This window comes from Myripristis murdjan, chromosome 8 (genome assembly GCF_902150065.1).
Source record: "Myripristis murdjan chromosome 8, fMyrMur1.1, whole genome shotgun sequence".
Taxonomy (NCBI): Eukaryota; Metazoa; Chordata; class Actinopteri; order Holocentriformes; family Holocentridae; genus Myripristis; species Myripristis murdjan.
In genome coordinates, this window is record NC_043987.1 from 3,509,315 (window position 1) to 3,527,234 (window position 17,920).

Genomic DNA, 17,920 nt, shown 5'->3' on the forward strand with positions numbered 1-17,920 from the left:
ACAGTTTTCCATACAAGTTTGACCAAAGGAATGCATTAAAATGGTTTTTAGAAAGATTCAAGCACATCTTGACTCCATTTCTGGGCTGATAGTCCAGCAGCTACGCGCAATATTTCGATGGAACCGTTCACTTTATGATACAAGCATGAAATTTGGCACACTGTTAGAGCATGCCCTAAGGATCATTTTTGGCTATAGGGCCATCGCAGATTTGTCCCGTGGTAACTGTGGCTACCATTTTTCCAAACGGCTGCCACCTGCTGTGATTTTACCTGTAACTCAGGTTCTAGAACACCTAGGGTCTTGATCCTGGTGGCTAATCCTACATTTTCAAGGATGAGGAATACAGTGGTACTATATTCAACACGCTAGCAACTACCTAACTACATATTTCTGGCATTCAGTTAATTAAATAATAGTAAAAACCATCAAAATATTTATTTTGGTAGAGTATACCGTGGTGGAAAAAAGTTTTCGGACACCCTTAAAATTTTACACAATCTCAAATATTATCATGAAATATTTGTGGAAAAATCTTTTTTGTGTTTCAAAAGGTGTGGCTCCATTAGACAGATACAAACAAATACAAATTATATTTTTTTGTTTATTGTTTACAAGAAAAACTAACAAAACTAATTTCTTGACAGTGTAATCTTTATCTTCAGGCGTGTTTTCTGCGTTAGGTTCCTTGTTTTAGCCATTTTTGTGTCTGAAGAACTTTCAGATGTGCTGCTTTATATAGACACCAAGCTTGGCAACAAAAATTGTGTCTTTTAATAAAAAGAACGACCTTCATCACTGGTACCAAAATGACCCAATACTCAAAATTTCTTATGTATTTTTATGGAACCAATCCATTTTAAGTTTTTAATGGCTTTTTTAGGATTTGTTTAGTATTTTGGCTGTGACTGTACTAAAACAAATTGCACTAGAAGACTTAAGAGTGATTTGTTAATGCAATATTTCAACAATTGCATGGGGTGTCCGAAAACTTTTTTCCACCACTGTACTGTACATGTTTTCTAAGATGTTGACAGATGAAATGCATGTGTGTTTATGGCAATGGCCAAAGTGGAACTATACAGCAGTACAGAGACAGGATAGCATTTAGCCTAAAGGCATTTTTAATAAAGCCAAAGAGGAAAGAAAGTGTGACAACACAAAGTTGCGTTTGATGACACAGTCCACCACAGTAGCAAAGAGCAGTGCACTGAAGTGCTGCCTTGGCACATTTGCATCTTCTGCAACGCCCCTTTTTGCAACCACAGCGGAGGAGGTCGCAACATGCCAGGCTTGCTTCTGGTCGTGTGATTCAGTGAACTTCCCATCCACCTGTCAGAATCAGAATCAACCTTGTTGTCACATGACACATTTTACAGGTTTAAAAAAGTGGGTTAAATTATTCATTCATTCATTCATTGACCTGCCTGTGTCCTTCCTCTTCCATCCCCACTCACCTGGGGAGGGGAGTTCAAGTACTGCAACCACGGCCTGTCCCTGTGCCGATTACCTGTTTCTCAGAGGCAAGGGATGTAACACAAGTTGCCAGGAGGGAGAACGGCTCAGTTTTGTTCTCATCAATGCGTAGATACTCCGGCCAATTTCCAGGAATGCCACTGGATGGCTCAGCCAACCAGCCAAAGCCCATTAACAATCCCACCAGGAGAAAAAAACTCCCTCTAATTAGCTGGCCTCCAGTCCAAGAAAAATCCAAGTCTCAACAACAAATATCATCCCTGCAGAATGACTGTTCCTTGTTCTCAAGGCTCTATATTGCATCACAGACACATGATGGAAATCAGGATGAGTTCTTTGAGCATGAAAACCAGGCATGTCCAACAGCACTGTCACAAATGGGCAAGCTGAGAACTGGTACCAAGTCAGACTTGGTGGGCTGTTTGATGGACCTGGTTCCTTCACATGAAAATGCATCCATTCCCACTGTCCAGGTCATCATTCTTGATGGGGCTGCTATCATGAACCTAGTGACCTAGTGCTGCAAAGACATTTTCAGATTATGCACAGCAAGTGTTCTTGCCATACATCCAGTCCAGTCTCAGCTGGAGCATGTCTGCAAAGTTGATGTTGTGTGGGATGAACTTCAGCACTCATCATGCTTAGGTTGTCTGTACTCAGCCCCGAGATACATCAGGTCTTGCACCATGCATACATGAGGAGGTTGAAACACGCATCATACTACACCTGGAAGATGCTGTGAAGGAACGGTATGACAGCCTCCCTATATACACCGTTGACACAGATGTGCTGGTACTGGCAGTGACGGCAGCCCAACGCCTCAACACTGCTCAGCTGTGGGTTGCCTTTGGAGCTGGGAATAGTTCCCGGCATTTCATCATCATCAATATGTAGTTAGGTAGTTGCCAGCATGTTGTAAATAGTACCACTGTATTCCTCATCCTTGAAAATGTAGGATTAGCCACCAGGATCAAGACCCTAGGTGGTCTAGAACCTGAGTTACAGGTAAAATCACAGCAGGTGGCAGCCGTTTGGAAAAATGGTAGCCACAGCTACCACGGGACAAATCTGCGATGGCCCTGTAGCCAAAAATGATCCTTAGGGCATGCTCTAACAGTGTGCCAAATTTCATGCTTGTATCATAAAGTGAACGGTTCCATCGAAATATTGCGCGTAGCTGCTGGACTATCAGTCCGCCTGTTGTTTTTGTGTGATTTTTGTCCAGAAATGGAGTCAAGATGTGCTTGAATCTTTCTAATAACCATTTTAATGCATTCCTTTGGTCAAACTTGTATGGAAAACTGTGTTCATTTGTCTCTTTATGATGAGCACTTCAAAAGTTATGCTGCTCTCTACTTTTTCTATTTCGGGTTTGGTTAAGATATGTGTAAAAAAGGGTTCAAAATGAACCCCATGGGACATTACATCAGCCTGGTACCTGGCAGAATCTTAAAGTGCACCCTTCAAGGATTGAGAAAAAATAATTGGCAAGAAAAATCCACCCAAAATATTTCGTAAACAGAGAAATATAGAAGTGATCTGACGATTTTCACCTATTTTTTTGTAGTTTTTGTCCTGAAATGGGGTCAAAATATGCTTGAATCTTAATAATAACCATTTCAATGGATTTCCTGGGTCCAAATTGTATGGAAAAATGTGTTCATTTGTCCCTGTAGCATGTATGGTTCAAAAGATATGCTATTTTCTATTTTTTCCATTTTCGGATTTTGTACCAGGGTTTTGTAAAAAGTGTTCAAAATGAACCCCGTGGGACATTACTTCAGCCTGGTACCTGGCAAAATCTTAAAGTGCACCCTTCAAGGATTGAGAAAAAATAATTGGCAAGAAAAATCCACCCAAAATATTTAGTAAACAGAGAAATATAGATGTCATCTAATGATTTTCGCCTAGTTTTTTGTAGTTTTTGTCCTGAAATGGAGTCAAAATGTACTTGAATCTTAATAATAACCATTTTAATGGATTCCCTGGGTCCAAATTGTATGGAAAAATGTGTTCATTTGTTCCTGTAGCATGTATGGTTCAAAAGTTATGCTATTTTCTATGTTTTCCATTTTCGAATTTTGTACCAGGGTTTTGTAAGAAAGGGTTAAAAATGAACCCCATGGGACATTATTTCAGCTTGGTACCTGGCAGATTCTTAAAATACACCCTTCAAGGATTTAGAAAAAGCAGGTCCCGATAAAAAACCCACCCTATGCGCGTGGACCCCCCTTTCCAACTAGACTATTGTGACGGAACAGTCGATATGGAGATAAATTTATGTGGAGTAGTGTTTTTTGTCAGTATCTATTGCATTGTTAATGTGCCTGACATTCCGGAAACCTGCCTGTGAGGTTTTGGTGACGTGTGCGCACTGTGCACCGGTCAGCCAAAGTTTCACTACACCAGGTCCGCTCCGCCTGCGGCAGTAGACCTCCTTGTCAATTGTGTAAATGTTCATTACGCCTTCGCGCAGCGCATTTTAAAAGTGAGGACAGGGGCTCATTTGATTGGTTTAAAGTGAATTGGCTGTGTCAAACCCACTCCATGCCCTCTCTCCTCCCCTGCGCTGGTAGGAGGGACGGTGGAGTACTTGCACCACGGCACACAGCGTGCCAAAATTGCAAAATCCACTTGGTCACACCCAGTTGGTGAAGCGCAGCTGTGCTGCGCCCCTGCCTCACCCGGTCTGCAAAAATAGAGCCCTATGTTTTAACTTCACTTTACTGACACCTAGACAAACCAACACATACCAAACTATTCTTATCAGAAGCCAAAGGCAAAATCACTGCAAGTGGGGCTCCAGAGCTTAAATGGATTCAACCTGGGAACCAGATCGTGAACAATTTTGAAAATCCCTCATGTCAAGAATAGCAAAGGTCATTCAGTGGAGGGAAGAGTGATAGCCACAATAGCCACCATGGTATGAGCATGACCCTGACCATGAACAGACAAACCAAAGAGCAGCGCCTGCAGAAACTCAAGCTTCATCAACAGGAACTCCATGGAAATAGACGTCACAGTAGCTGCCCACACTGTCTGACTGACAGCTGATCTCTGGGAAGTGCCGTGCAGGTCTAGAGGAGGCCATACCAACCGTATGAACAAAAGTAAATACACATGTTGACGTTAGCTCAGAGAGACTCGTTCAAGCTCCACTATATGTTCTTAAGTAAAAATCCAGCCATGTTTTATCAGCCAAAATCTGGAACTGGGGCTGTAAGAAAGAGGAGCGTCCCATCCCCAGTAACTAAGATGCTGTAGATTCAGCCTCTTTCCCCAATTTAAATCCTGGCATTGTATTGAAATCTAAGAGTGTCCAGCCGCCGTGTCTAAAAAGACAAAGCTGGACTCACCAATGATGCCCAAACTTTTTCACCACTTTAACTCCCAACATGCACAAATGCCATGCTCATTTTGTGTGATTTACAGAAAATGGGACCTACCTTACACGGAAAAACCATCAATGCCAGTATCCAACTGGTAATTACAAGTAGGACATGCAGGGTTTTTCTGTCACTGGATCAGCTGGGAACCTGAATCACCCACTTGGGGTCATGAATTATAGTGTCTACACAGGCTGCAAACACAGGAGCTAAGTCACTGTTGTTGGCCCTAAAGGTACTAAAAATCATTTATAGTCAATCAATCAATTAGAATCAAAAACGTGATATCTGGTGCTGTTTGTTTTATGGCTGATTTCAAATTCAAAAGTAAAAAATGCTTTGGATGTTGCTATTCCAACAAGTTAAATGCAAACACTTCAAAGTTGTTGCAATAATATGTCATCCCATCTTTTTGCTTCATCTGATGAAGTAACTTTTTTTTTTTTCCCACACATTCATTTCACTGCATTGTGCTACATTTGTGTTGTAGTAAGTGGAGTTTGAAATGGTCTGGTATATATCTTTTTTTTTTTTTCTTTTTTTTTTCTATTTTTTTTTTTTTTTACCAGTTTTAAACTTGTAAGTCCTTTAAGAAATTAAATGACCATACCAGTGATTCTGCATGTTTATTGAAACATGTACAAAATGTATAAGCTTCACATTTCTGCATCTTTTCCCAAAACAAGCAGTCATATTTTAGAACTCCCATATCAATTTTCCTCCCTTTTCTCCAGCCATTGGTTTCCATTCATTCCACTATGATATGAAAATGAACTTGCAGAGACTTCGAACTTTCTTCACACCAGTATTCCTTGACTATAATAAAGTCGTCCACATTAGTTTTCCTAACAGCAGCAGCACTGTTGTGTTTTGATGTCTTGAATTTGGGCGGAGTGACACGGTTTCTCCACTGGAAAATAGTCCCTGGGGAAATGTTTGCTTGACACAACCAATTATCAGTTGTGTGGTTTAGGAATGTTGACAACTTTGTTAGCCACAGAAGCAGAACATTATACGGTGGCTGTTTCAACCAAAAATTCAAATTTGAAAATCAAGGGATTTTGATTATATGCTGTGAAATCTTTAGTACTGGCAAATGATTTTCAAAATGGTGTGTTGCAATGTAAAATGTGGGGAAATTGTAGCAAACAGGCAAAACATTCAAACTCACTGGTATGGTGCTTTAAAGTAAAAGCCACTGAGGATAAGAAGGTCAATCTCTTTGCCACGGAATTGACCACTGACCCCACAGAGGTCATCTGCTGGGGTCACGTCCGCCGTTAAGAGGCTGTTTCCTATCAGGTCCATTCTGTCTGCATGTCAGACTCATGAGCTCTTTAAAAAAATTACCCTTGATGTCATTCAGGACAACAAAATTGGACCATGTGGGGAGACAAATAACAGGAAAGCTGTTAGCTCTGTTTTCAGCTACAACAAAGGAGTCAGAGGCGGCTGTGGGTTTGTTTCTGACAGCTCCTCACATAATAGAGATGCCAAGCCTAAGTAAAGTCAGTATGGGTCAGAACAGCTGAAGGGAGGAGCGGTGTGTGTATGTTGATATTGCTCCACAGTGAGTAAAAACTTGACGGTTGGCCAGGGGTGGGTTTTGCATCACTTAGGCTTCATAGTTTCTGGCATGTTTTCGGAATAACCTAGTATGTCCGTTACGTGTCAGAAACGCGTCTTGTTGAAGTGTGGATGTGGGTGTGGGTTTCTTTCCCCGTCTCCCTCCCATTCTCATTATCTCCCAGTTATTCTCAGTTGTAATGGAATGTGAAGGGCTGCAAAAACAAGGGTCTGAAGAGGCTTTCCCAACTCTCTCTCTCTCTCTCTCTCTCTCTCTCTCTCTCTCTCTCTCTCCCTCACACACACACACACACACACACTCCCTCTCTTTTCTAACACACTGTCCCCTCCGCCCACAGTGTAGCTCAGTGTCAGTGTGTGTACAGCAGCTGAAGATGACCTGTAGGGAGTTGTGCTTGGCTCTACTCCTCTGGGTTCTCCCAGTTAAAAGCTTACCCTCCACAAACATCAAGATCACTCATGGTGAGTAGTCAACTGATTTCCTGCAGCTTCTTCACCACCGCGGGGGGAAATAGCTTGTAGCCCGACCCGATGACAAGTTCCATTTCTGGGGCTGCCAGGCTGGAGACAGCAAGGGAATGGCTGGAGCAGGAAAAAATGGAGCCTCTTGGGAAAAACAGTTTGTATAGATTTATAGTGAGTGTGGATGCCGGTTACTGAATTCCATATAGCTTCAACTTGCTTTTTCCCTGTTGTACTGCCTCTGTAGTCAAGTAACATAATCTTTTCTTTAATGCCAGTGACAGTAAAGCATTGAATTTGAGAGGTACAGATTACCTTATTATTGAATTCCCTATATTCTAATAATTTCACCTTGTTTTATTCTTGCTGTATGATCTGTTTAGTTAAAGTTAAGATAATTTATTTTGATGCTGAGCACTTGGTAACTGAATAAAAGATGACATCATACTTTTTAGATGACTAAAAATCTATATTTGTGCATTACACAATCAGCCTAAGTTAATCAGCCAGTTACTTCATGTATTTGTGCCTGCCTGTTTTTCTTATCCAATTCCCTGACGACCACACATGAGACTATTTTTGTTCAAAAGCGTGATTATTTGGCATGCGGCTGTCAGTATTAAAAAGTTTTAAAGTCTACACGAATGCTGGGATAAGGTTTTCCTCTCGGCGCCTTTCAAAAGCACTGACACACGTCAGTGTTAGCCTCAAAAAGAGCTCCCTTAGCCATTATTGTTGTTATTGAGAGCTGGCTTTGGTTGGGAGCTGGAAGGATATGGATATGGATATGGATTTAGAGACTAGTGCTGAGACTTTGGAATGCTTTTGGGATCTTTATGTGCCCCTTATCTGTTTTGTGGCTAACATTTCTTCAAGAGAGCCAGTGGAAAATAATTTAAGCTGTCATTTTCTCAGAAACGTGTACCAACATTTTCAGGTGCAGGGTTGGTGGGGGGGTACACTAAAATAGGTTATGAATCTGAAGTGCTTTCCATAATAAGAGGCTTATGAGATCAGTTCTGTTTAGTCAGCAATCAGTTTTTCTTGAGAGGGATTAAAACTTACGAGTCAATCAGAACATGACCACAGTTTTTATTCCCTTCATGGTTTGATTGAATCTCCAATGGCTTCAAACAAGAGAGCTGGTGTGGTCAACTCAGATGTCTTCAGAGTGTGATGGGTTCCAACCCAAAAAGTGCAAAATGAGCCAATTAAGTCGTCAGCATATATCACTTTAGATCCCTTTTTAATGCACAGCATCAGGAGGAAACGGATTCATTTCAAACCCAGGCTTTCCTTAGTGTTTCTGAGATTAAATGGGTGTGACCCTTATTAACTTCCTCCACTCCACCCCCATTTTTTAGACTTATTTTGGGGGTTGGAAAGGGTATCCTGAGGGGGAGATGAAAGGTCAAGAGAAGATGCCACATAAAAGTGGCATTCATCATCTGAAAGCTGGGAACCTGAAGTAAATTTTAAGATGCAGTTCAACACTGTGTGTCATAAATTTCAAACAAATGTTGTTGTTTTAGGCACCTATTGATTTATTTATTTACAGTGCATACGGGTTAGAACATTATGATCCAAGCACATGATCACCAGTCCATGAGCTGCAGCGGCAATTTTTATGTTGACACCATTTGTTGCACAGATTTGGTGCAAAATTTAAACCATATTAGGACAGCAAGACCTTGAGGAACACCATAGAAAAATTCATGCTTTGATTTTGTATCAAAAACCCTTGACATTTGGGGATTTCTGTAAGGACTGCATTTTTGCTGATTGGATAGCGAGTACTTCTGTTTGGAAATTGCTAAGAAAAATCCCCCTTGTTCTCAGAATACCTAGAAAGTCATACATGCTCTGAATGCCCTAGGTCTGTAGTTTGTGGATGTAAAGTTTCATGAGGCTCCGATCATCTTAAAGGTCACAGTAGATCATTTTATACAGTGACATTAGGCTTCAAGAAATGGTTATCACTAATTGATGGCTACTGAAGTCATCACACATGAATCAAATGTGGCTCATTGAGTCTCAGCTTTCCAGTCAAAGCCAAATGATGCAACTCCAAGACTGTTTAGGCCCCAGTCTGCACAAACAGACCATTTTACAACAGGCCACAAGAACACATGTGGACTGCAGGGTTTGTGGCCCAAATTGCATGGGATTAGCAGAAGGTGGGCATGTCTGCAAATGGGAGAGCCTTGGCTGCCCAGAGAACCCATTTTCATTCAGATCTGGAGGTCAAAGGTCAAGAGACCCCATTTGAAAATGGCCATACTAGTTTTTCCCTCGCCAAAATTTTGCTGAACTTAGGAGCGATATTTAGTCCCCTTGCTTGCTAGGTAGCTAGTTACTGATGGATTCCTTAGGTCGTCTATATGCCAGCCATTGTCACCAGCATTGAGGAGGTTAAAGGACAGGACCTGCCGGGGACTAACAATCAGCTTATCCAAATCATCAAGAAAACAACATCAAACAACAATTAATAGTAAGAAAAAATACATAATACGTAAAAAAAAAAAATCACTTTTAGCTGTTGCAAAAAAACGGATAAGTCACCAATTGATTTACACTACAACAGTGAGAATGCATGTATGTACTGTATATAAACTCATTATATACAGAAAGCTATTATCTCTCTTATGCAGGTGACCTCTTGTCTGTTTTGAATTGTAATGCCATTATTAAAGGGTATCATTTCCAACATCTCCATACAGACAGGGGAAAAAACTGCCAGTCAGGGGTAGGATCACATGCAGGACCACACATGTGGTCTAGCTATTGAAATGTCACTGTGGGTTTTATTATGTGAGCAAGACAAAAAGGGAATTGGGATTTGAGACACTTTAGTTCTGCTGGCCTTGGTGTTAATACGCTACGGTTTATGGGTATTGAGGTTGTTAGGTCACTGTTGAGGGGAGGGGAGAGGAAACTTTCTCCAAGCAGAGGGCTATTTGGTACACCGTTTACAGACAGGGCCTTGATGAATTGATTCTGTCTTGTTTTTAACAAATGGATAGCATTGGTGCATTATGTTTTCTATGGAGGTTCTGTATATGATGGGTTTTCATATGTACATACATGTATTTTCATATGGTCAGTCATCAGGTGGTTGCAACAACAAATACATATTCCTGCATTAAAAAGAATTTATAGTTCTGAGGAAGAGTTTGGGAGACAGACTTATGACCTGGGTGTCTGTTTCCGAGAAAAGAGTTATGACTGTATATTTCATATTCAGGTTCGTAAGAGAGATAAGAGTCTTCTGTTCTTAATGACAAATACAGGCCTATACATGCATTTATTCTTACAATTTGTGTGTAAATCAGTTGGTCACATACATTTTTCGCAACAACTAAAGGTTATGTTTTATCATATTATGTTTTTTTTTTTTTTTTTGTTACTTGTCTTTTGATGTTGTTGTTTTCATGATTTGGATCAGCTGATTGTTAATCCCCGGCTGGTCCCTGGCTGTTGGTTAATAAGGGTCACACCCACTTACTCTCAGAAAGGCTGAGCAAAGCCTGGGGCTGAGACTCATCTGTTTCCTCCTGCTGCTGTGCAGTAAAAAGTGATAGAAACTTATTTGTGAGTGCTGAGGACTCCTTCTTGCTTGTATTTGTCTGCTGAAAATATTTGGAATAATGTATTACCCAATATTTCACCATTTTAATTCTGCCTAATTCAGCATCTTATTTTACTGTTTATTCATAAGAAAGTATTTTATTCAAATTACCTTGCTTTTCCCTTCAGTCCCCATTTACCATTTGGAGGTCCCATTCAATTTTTTTATTCCTCTTGTAACTTTTGGAAGAAAAAAATCATTTGCACAAAATATTTGAGTGGGGGAAATCTGTTAGGGTCTGCCCATATAGATCTTATGTAGGTGCTACACATCTTAATTAAAATAATAAAAGAACAAAAAAAACAACAACAAAAAAAAAAAATCCCCCGAAATACAACCACAGATTTCATTCCCCTCATTCAGCCAATCACCAGTTGCCAATATTTGTCCAATCACCCAAGCCTAGATCCAACAGGCAAAATATTTTCACTACACAGAGTTGTACTATTGTCATTATGAGAGTCGTAATAATAGTGCAACTCATAGGGTAATGATATTGTCACGACAAGAGCTGTGACAATATCATTAACACCATTTTATGAAAATGACTTTTAGGAACTCTCAAATCATGGTGGATGATATTGTTGTACTCAAGAATAATACCAAAAATTATTAAGAATAGCCCTGTTTCTCACTGGGTTTACTGTCCCTTCAAGTATCTTTGAGTATGCTCTGTTTGAGTCCTAACTCCCTGTCTCTCTCAAATCATCCTCCTTGTCCTTGTCCTTGTCTTCATCCTCTTCTAGCCCTTCCTCTCCAGCTGCCAGACTCAGCCCCCCCTGCAGCCTGTCCTCTCTTCTGGACCCAGTTTGGAGGAAACTGCTATCGCTTCTTCCCCCTCAACCGGACCTGGGCCGAGGCGGACTTATACTGCTCAGAGTTCTCCAACGGCCTCAAGTCCGCCAAACTCACCTCCGTGCACAGGTCAGACTCACAGCCTCAGCATAGATCATACACCTTTAGGGCCAGCACAGAGAGCTTACACCACACCAGAAAATAGCTCTACTGTTGAAACATTCTTTTCTGAAATGGTAAACTTTTTTTAACACCATTTTGGACTATAAAATTCTGCTACACACACCAAATGCGCCACTACTGTCCTACAGAACAACTAAGAAAACGGGAAAACAATCCCTTTTTTAGCTTCAAATTCTTTATTTCAGGACAGTCTGAAATGTCTGTGGAGAAATTAAAGGGAGCTTACTTCTGAGGCTGGGGCAAGTTTCAGCTCCATAGTTGTGGCAGATGAGTGAGAAACAGCTCACACCTGGTTTCCCAGAGCCTAGAGGGTTTCACCAGCTACTAATTCTACCTAGAAACCCAACAACCAGCACTAGAAGAGGTTGGTTCAAAACCTAATCACTGTTCTTCTCGCTGACACCTCATTATTATGCTCAATCAGCTTTAAAGTTGTGTCACAAACCTGCGAGCCACAAGTGGCTTCATGAAAGACGACTTCAGCCATATAATAGTTAAATTAAAAACCTTTTCTCTGAGACAGGTCGCAAAGTGTATATAACAAATTAATAGTGTGGATGGCTAGATTGTGTACATATCTGTCCTGGCGTCTTTGTTGGTATAGCCTTGTGCATTTAATAAAGTTTTTTTAACTGCTCGCTAACAAACTGACATGATCAAAGCACACTATCAGTCATTAATGTACTGGTCAGTTGTAGGTTTTGTGCAATGATGTTTTACATCAGTTGAAAGTCCTTCACTGCTTCACTTATGAAGTGAGGAAACCTATTTTTATGTATTGTTACATGCTTAAAATAAAGCAAACTGTACGTGAGTACAATACTGTGTGAATACTGCAGGTGATACATGAATGTTTTTACTCTCTCGACTGGCTTAGCATTGCTATTTTCTCCCTCTCTCTTCCTTTCTTTCTCTCAATTTCTTTCCGTCCTTCTTCTGTGTCAATCTTTTCCATTGTGTCTCTCTCTTTTTTATCTTTCTCCTTCAATTTCCCTCTTTGTCTCTTTATCTCTCTGAATCTGTTTCTCTCTCTGTCTCTTTACCCCTGTGTCTCATCCTCAGCTGGGAGGAGAATGTATTTGTGTATGACCTGGTTAACAGCTGTGTACCTGGAATCCCCACAGACATTTGGATAGGCCTGCATGACAGGAGACAGGTAACACACATACACACACACACACACACACACACACACACACACAAACCTGCATGCATACACATGTACACAAGTGCACTACAAAGAGTAAAACAGTTAAAAAGCAGCAAATTTGTGATATACATGCTGGCACGTTATTATGTACAGGTGTGTATTTCTATACACATTTACATGCATGTATACACACTTTTGACACAACAGAATATCTGAGAAGCTCTTGGAGAAGGTTGTGGTTATGCCTGCGGTTAACATGAGGGTTAGGAAGCACTGTCTTACAGGCATCTTTCTGGGCAGAGAAGAATCAATGAGCAGATGTTAAACTGAATATTAGCACAACTCTGATTTGTTTGTAGAAAGATAATCCCAGCTGTGCTGATATTCAGTAAAACAGCACCACCTCAGGTGCGATAATGCTTTTATACAACAGTTCTACAAACAACGGCGATGCCATTTATCAGTTAATGGCAAATAGCAACAACAGATTATGAGTTATTCATTAAATCAGTTTTCAGCTCCGTGCACAGAAATAGTTCCACCAGAATTCAAACTTCAACTCAGCTGAACATAAACAATTTTCCCTATTGTAAGCTAGCTTGTCTGGAGGTTTGCACTGCAGTAGCCACTGATGGTACTTTGTTGCCCAGAAAGTAGCCTGTAAGACAGCGCTTCATCCAACCATAGCCCTGACCAAAGCTGGGAAGGCAGCACCGCCACAGTAGGGGCAAAAAACACTCCTCCTCCTCCTTGTCTTTAGTTGACAACATTCATAATTTAACTCCAGTGTTGCTTTTAGAAGTGTCCATCTTTTTGCTGTTGTGAGGCAAAGGTAGATCAAGGCAGTCAGTGAAATTAAAAGTTACTACAGAACACTTGTAAAATGGACTGATTCATAATCGTAAAATGTAAGAGTGCTGTTAAATATCAGCACTGACAACTTACAACATTCACAGTTTAACTCCAATGTTGCTTTTGTAAAAGCGTCCATCCTTTAGCTGTTGCAGTGCAAGTTTGACACAATGTAGATCAAGGCAGTCAATGTAATCATTAGTTATTACAGAACACTTGTAAAGCAGAGTGATATAAAATAGTAAAATGAGTGCTGCTATAGTGAATATCAGCACTCATGGAATGCCTCTTGTCCAATCAATCACCAGGTTGAATCTAACTGCTATTAGATAATATCATTTAGCCACACCTTACCGTATACCATTTTGGTCTATTCTTTCCACAGTATGAAATTAAGCACTGATCTGCTCCCCTTCAATTCAGCTGTCTATGTTAATAGAGGGTTTTCACCGATGTCGTGTTCTGGGCAGTAACCCAGATGCGCAGCCATATTGGAGGTACTCGGTGTAAACAACTGAACGGACTGCAATGGAGACTAGTTTAGGTGAGTGTAGCCTTGTCAAAACAACAGAAAAGCTCATCAAAACGCATCCAAGATGCAAAGGCATATAGGGATGGACTTGAACCACAAGAAAAGGCGCAATATTTTGAGAAATTACGCTTTATTGGCGGTGCAGATCCCTACGAGTTGGTTCCCTCTTCTTGGATCCATGATGGCCCGGTGATTCTTCCTTCAACTACCTGGTTTTCTCGCCGAGCCCATACATAGCGAAAGACCTTAAATCCTACAAAGGTTTGAAGGCCTATAACCAGATGGTGTGTGGATGGGTGAGGGAGACGTAGTACCAAGTCATCACCAAAAATCATCGGTCAAATGGTCAAACAAATTTGATTCTATTTATTGTCTTTTTATTCTCCCCTGCACCAAAAGTACTGAGCCCTAATTTCGTTGCATTATTATACTGTATATGTTTGTGCAATGATAATAAAGATTTATCTATCAACGTCCATTGTGTTGTGAAGGCCAAAGTAAGTAATGCAATAACATCCTAATCATCCTAACTTTAACTGTATGATGTAATTACGTTACTCAAGGTGTAGCCAAGTGACTGTCAATCGTTTTTTTTTTTTTTTTTTTTTTTTTTTCATTTCAAAGATCCACAGTTTGCTATCTACACTGTGCACTATCTGAGTTAGTTTCATAGTATTTTATTCGATCATATACAGTACAGGTCAAAAGTTTGGACACACCTTCTCATTCAATGCGTTTTCTTTATTTTCATGACTATTTACATTGTAGATTCTCACTGAAGGAATCAAAACTATGAATGAACACATGTGGAGTTATGTACTTAACAAAAAAAGGTGAAATAACTGAAAACATGTTTTATATTCTAGTTTCTTCAAAATAGCCACCCTTTGCTCTGATTACTGCTTTGCACACTCTTGGCATTCTCTCGATGAGCTTCAAGAGGTAGTCACCTGAAATGGTTTTCCAACAGTCTTGAAGGAGTTCCCAGAGGTGTTTAGCACTTGTTGGCCCCTTTGCCTTCACTCTGCGGTCCAGCTCACCCCAAACCATCTCGATTGGGTTCAGGTCCGGTGACTGTGGAGGCCAGGTCATCTGCCGCAGCACTCCATCACTCTCCTTCTTGGTCAAATAGCCCTTACACAGCCTGGAGGTGTGTTTGGGGTCATTGTCCTGTTGAAAAATAAATGATCGTCCAACTAAACGCAAACCGGATGGGATGGCATGTCGCTGCAGGATGCTGTGGTAGCCATGCTGGTTCGGTGTGCCTTCAATTTTGAATAAATCCCCAACAGTGTCACCAGCAAAACACCCCCACACCATCACACCTCCTCCTCCATGCTTCACAGTGGGAACCAGGCATGTGGAATCCATCTGTTCACCTTTTCTGCGTCTCACAAAGACACGGCGGTTGGAACCAAAGATCTCAGATTTGGACTCATCAGACCAAAGCACAGATTTCCACTGGTCTAATGTCCATTCCTTGTGTTTCTTGGCCCAAACAAATCTCTTCTGCTTGTTGCCTCTCTTTAGCAGTGGTTTCCTAGCAGCTATTTGAACATGAAGGCCTGATTGGCGCAGTCTCCTCTTAACAGATGTTCTAGAGATGGGTCTGCTGCTAGAACTCTGTGTGGCATTTATCTGGTCTCTGATCTGAGCTGCTGTTAACTTGCGATTTCTGAGGCTGGTGACTCGGATGAACTTGTCCTCAGAAGCAGAGGTGACTCTTGGTCTTCCTTTCCTGGGTCGGTCCTCATGTGTGCCAGTTTCGTTGTAGCGCTTGATGGTTTTTGCGACTCCACTTGGGGACACATTTAAAGTTTTTGCAATTTTCCGGACTGACTGACCTTCATTTCTTAAAGTAATGATGGCCACTCGTTTTTCTTTAGTTAGCTGATTGGCTCTTGCCATAATATGAATTTTAACAGTTGTCCAATAGGGCTGTCGGCTGTGTAGTAACCTGACTTCTGCACAACACAACTGATGGTCCCAACCCCATTGATAAAGCAAGATATTCCACTAATTAACCCTGATAAGGCACACCAGTGAAGTGAAAACCATTTCAGGTGACTACCTCTTGAAGCTCATCGAGAGAATGCCAAGATAGATAGATAGATAGATAGATAGATATGTACTTTATTGATCCCGAGGGAAATTCTGTGGACTCTGTTGCCTGCATACATACATCCACACAATGACACAGAGAACAAACATATGTACAATAGTGTGCTACATAGAATAATAATAAGAGTGTGCAAAGCAGTAATCAGAGCAAAGGGTGGCTATTTTGAAGAAACTAGAATATAAAACATGTTTTCAGTTATTTCACCTTTTTTTGTTAAGTACATAACTCCACATGTGTTCATTCATAGTTTTGATTCCTTCAGTGAGAATCTACAATGTAAATAGTCATGAAAATAAAGAAAACGCATTGAATGAGAAGGTGTGTCCAAACTTTTGGCCTGTACTGTATATGCACATGTACAATCTGACACACAAAAAAACACACACTTTTGGAAGTCGGTAATATTCCAAATGTTTTTCTCGGTCTGACCTATTGGTACATCCTAAAACACGGCAATAATTAACCATTTTTCTTGACGATGTTCGGGATCTACTATGTGTGCATGGTTTGCTGTGGTGCGGAGTACCTCCAGTATGGCGACTTCCGGACTGTTGACACGCTGATGACGCGTCGTGTAAACCCTCTACTAAATAAGCTTAATTAATTTATCCACCGGGCAATAAGTTGATAATAAATGCTATGTTGGAGTGCTGCATTGCATCACATTCATACCTGGAAGTACAACCACAGAAAGTAACTGGAACAACTGGTGGTTAAAAGCCTTACCGGCCTCCCTGTTTTGTCCACAGGAGGGCACTCTCGAGTGGACAGATGGCAGTAACTATCAATTCAGTTACTGGGACAGCAACCAGCCAGACGATGGAATCCACCGCATTCCACAGGATGAGGACTGTGTTGAGATCTGGTTCAGACACAACAGTGGTGAGACACACACACACACACACACACACACACTAATTGTGTCTACATTAATAGTCCTGTACTTGTGTAATGAACCGTGACTGTGTCTGTGTGTGCCGCAGCACTGAGGTCCTGGAACGACAACAGCTGTGACAAGGCCTTTCCCTTCGTTTGCAAGATCCCAATGTTGGAAAACTAACTGTGATCCTGTCTTCAGTCACCACTGTACAACAACATTGTCTTGTTGCCGGCTGCACGTAGATCACTGGTGTTGTCACACTGATATAGAGTGTTTTCTCTATGATCACATGTAGATATGATATAACTGGACTGATATACAGTGTTTGCTTTAAGATTACATGCAGATATTTGGATGACAGGGAATGGTATGGTTGTGATGTAGAGCTGGTCTCAGCTGTGAAAATGTGAGGTGAGCCTTTTTTCTAGTAAAAGGCAAATAAGTAGAATAGAATATGGTGCAGACTATTGTTGCAACATATGCAGTCATGCTTTGTTGCTGCATATTTCTGGACAATGCAGGTCAGTAATGCTGTTGGGGAACACATTTCAGCACCATAAAAGCTACCCTGGCTAACACCACATTGTGCAGGACAGAAAGGATATGTCTCTGCTTAGTCTGGATGGGCTCCATTTGTTTGGAAATATGCACTCATATTCATTGCATGGTTTTTAAGTAACCCTCCCAATACTGCATTCTACTGACACAAATTTCCATTTTTAGATGTCCCATTAACAAATACGATGACAGAGCTTTCCATTGAACTCAGAACTAAGTCCCATTTCCTACACGGAAAAGTTCAAAGGAATGCCAGTTCAGCTGGAAGTCCAAGTTGGGAATTACGGATCTGAAAGCTCCAGGTTTGAC

At 40.9% G+C, this 17,920-nt stretch overlaps 1 protein-coding gene across 1 annotated transcript; it reads left to right on the forward strand.

Moving 5' to 3' along the window:
* The first annotated feature begins 6,809 nt into the window (after window positions 1-6,809).
* Window positions 6,810-17,920, forward strand: clec19a (C-type lectin domain containing 19A). The gene is made up of 5 exons (XM_030058229.1): window positions 6,810-6,911; window positions 11,286-11,463; window positions 12,580-12,673; window positions 16,923-17,055; window positions 17,157-17,920. The coding sequence occupies exons 1-5, from the start codon at window positions 6,824-6,826 to the stop codon at window positions 17,231-17,233; spliced, it is 570 nt and encodes a 189-aa protein (XP_029914089.1). The 5' UTR covers window positions 6,810-6,823; the 3' UTR covers window positions 17,234-17,920.

What these genes read in the sequence shown, in the direction of transcription:
- clec19a (XM_030058229.1), top strand. Translation starts at nt 6,824, where the DNA reads ATGACCTGTAGGGAGTTGTGCTTGGCTCTACTCCTCTGGGTTCTCCCA. An exon ending in AAACATCAAGATCACTCATG is followed by an intron (nt 6,912 to 11,285) that starts GTGAGTAGTCAA and finishes ATCCTCTTCTAG; the next exon opens with CCCTTCCTCTCCAGCTGCCA. An exon ending in AAACTCACCTCCGTGCACAG is followed by an intron (nt 11,464 to 12,579) that starts GTCAGACTCACA and finishes TCTCATCCTCAG; the next exon opens with CTGGGAGGAGAATGTATTTG.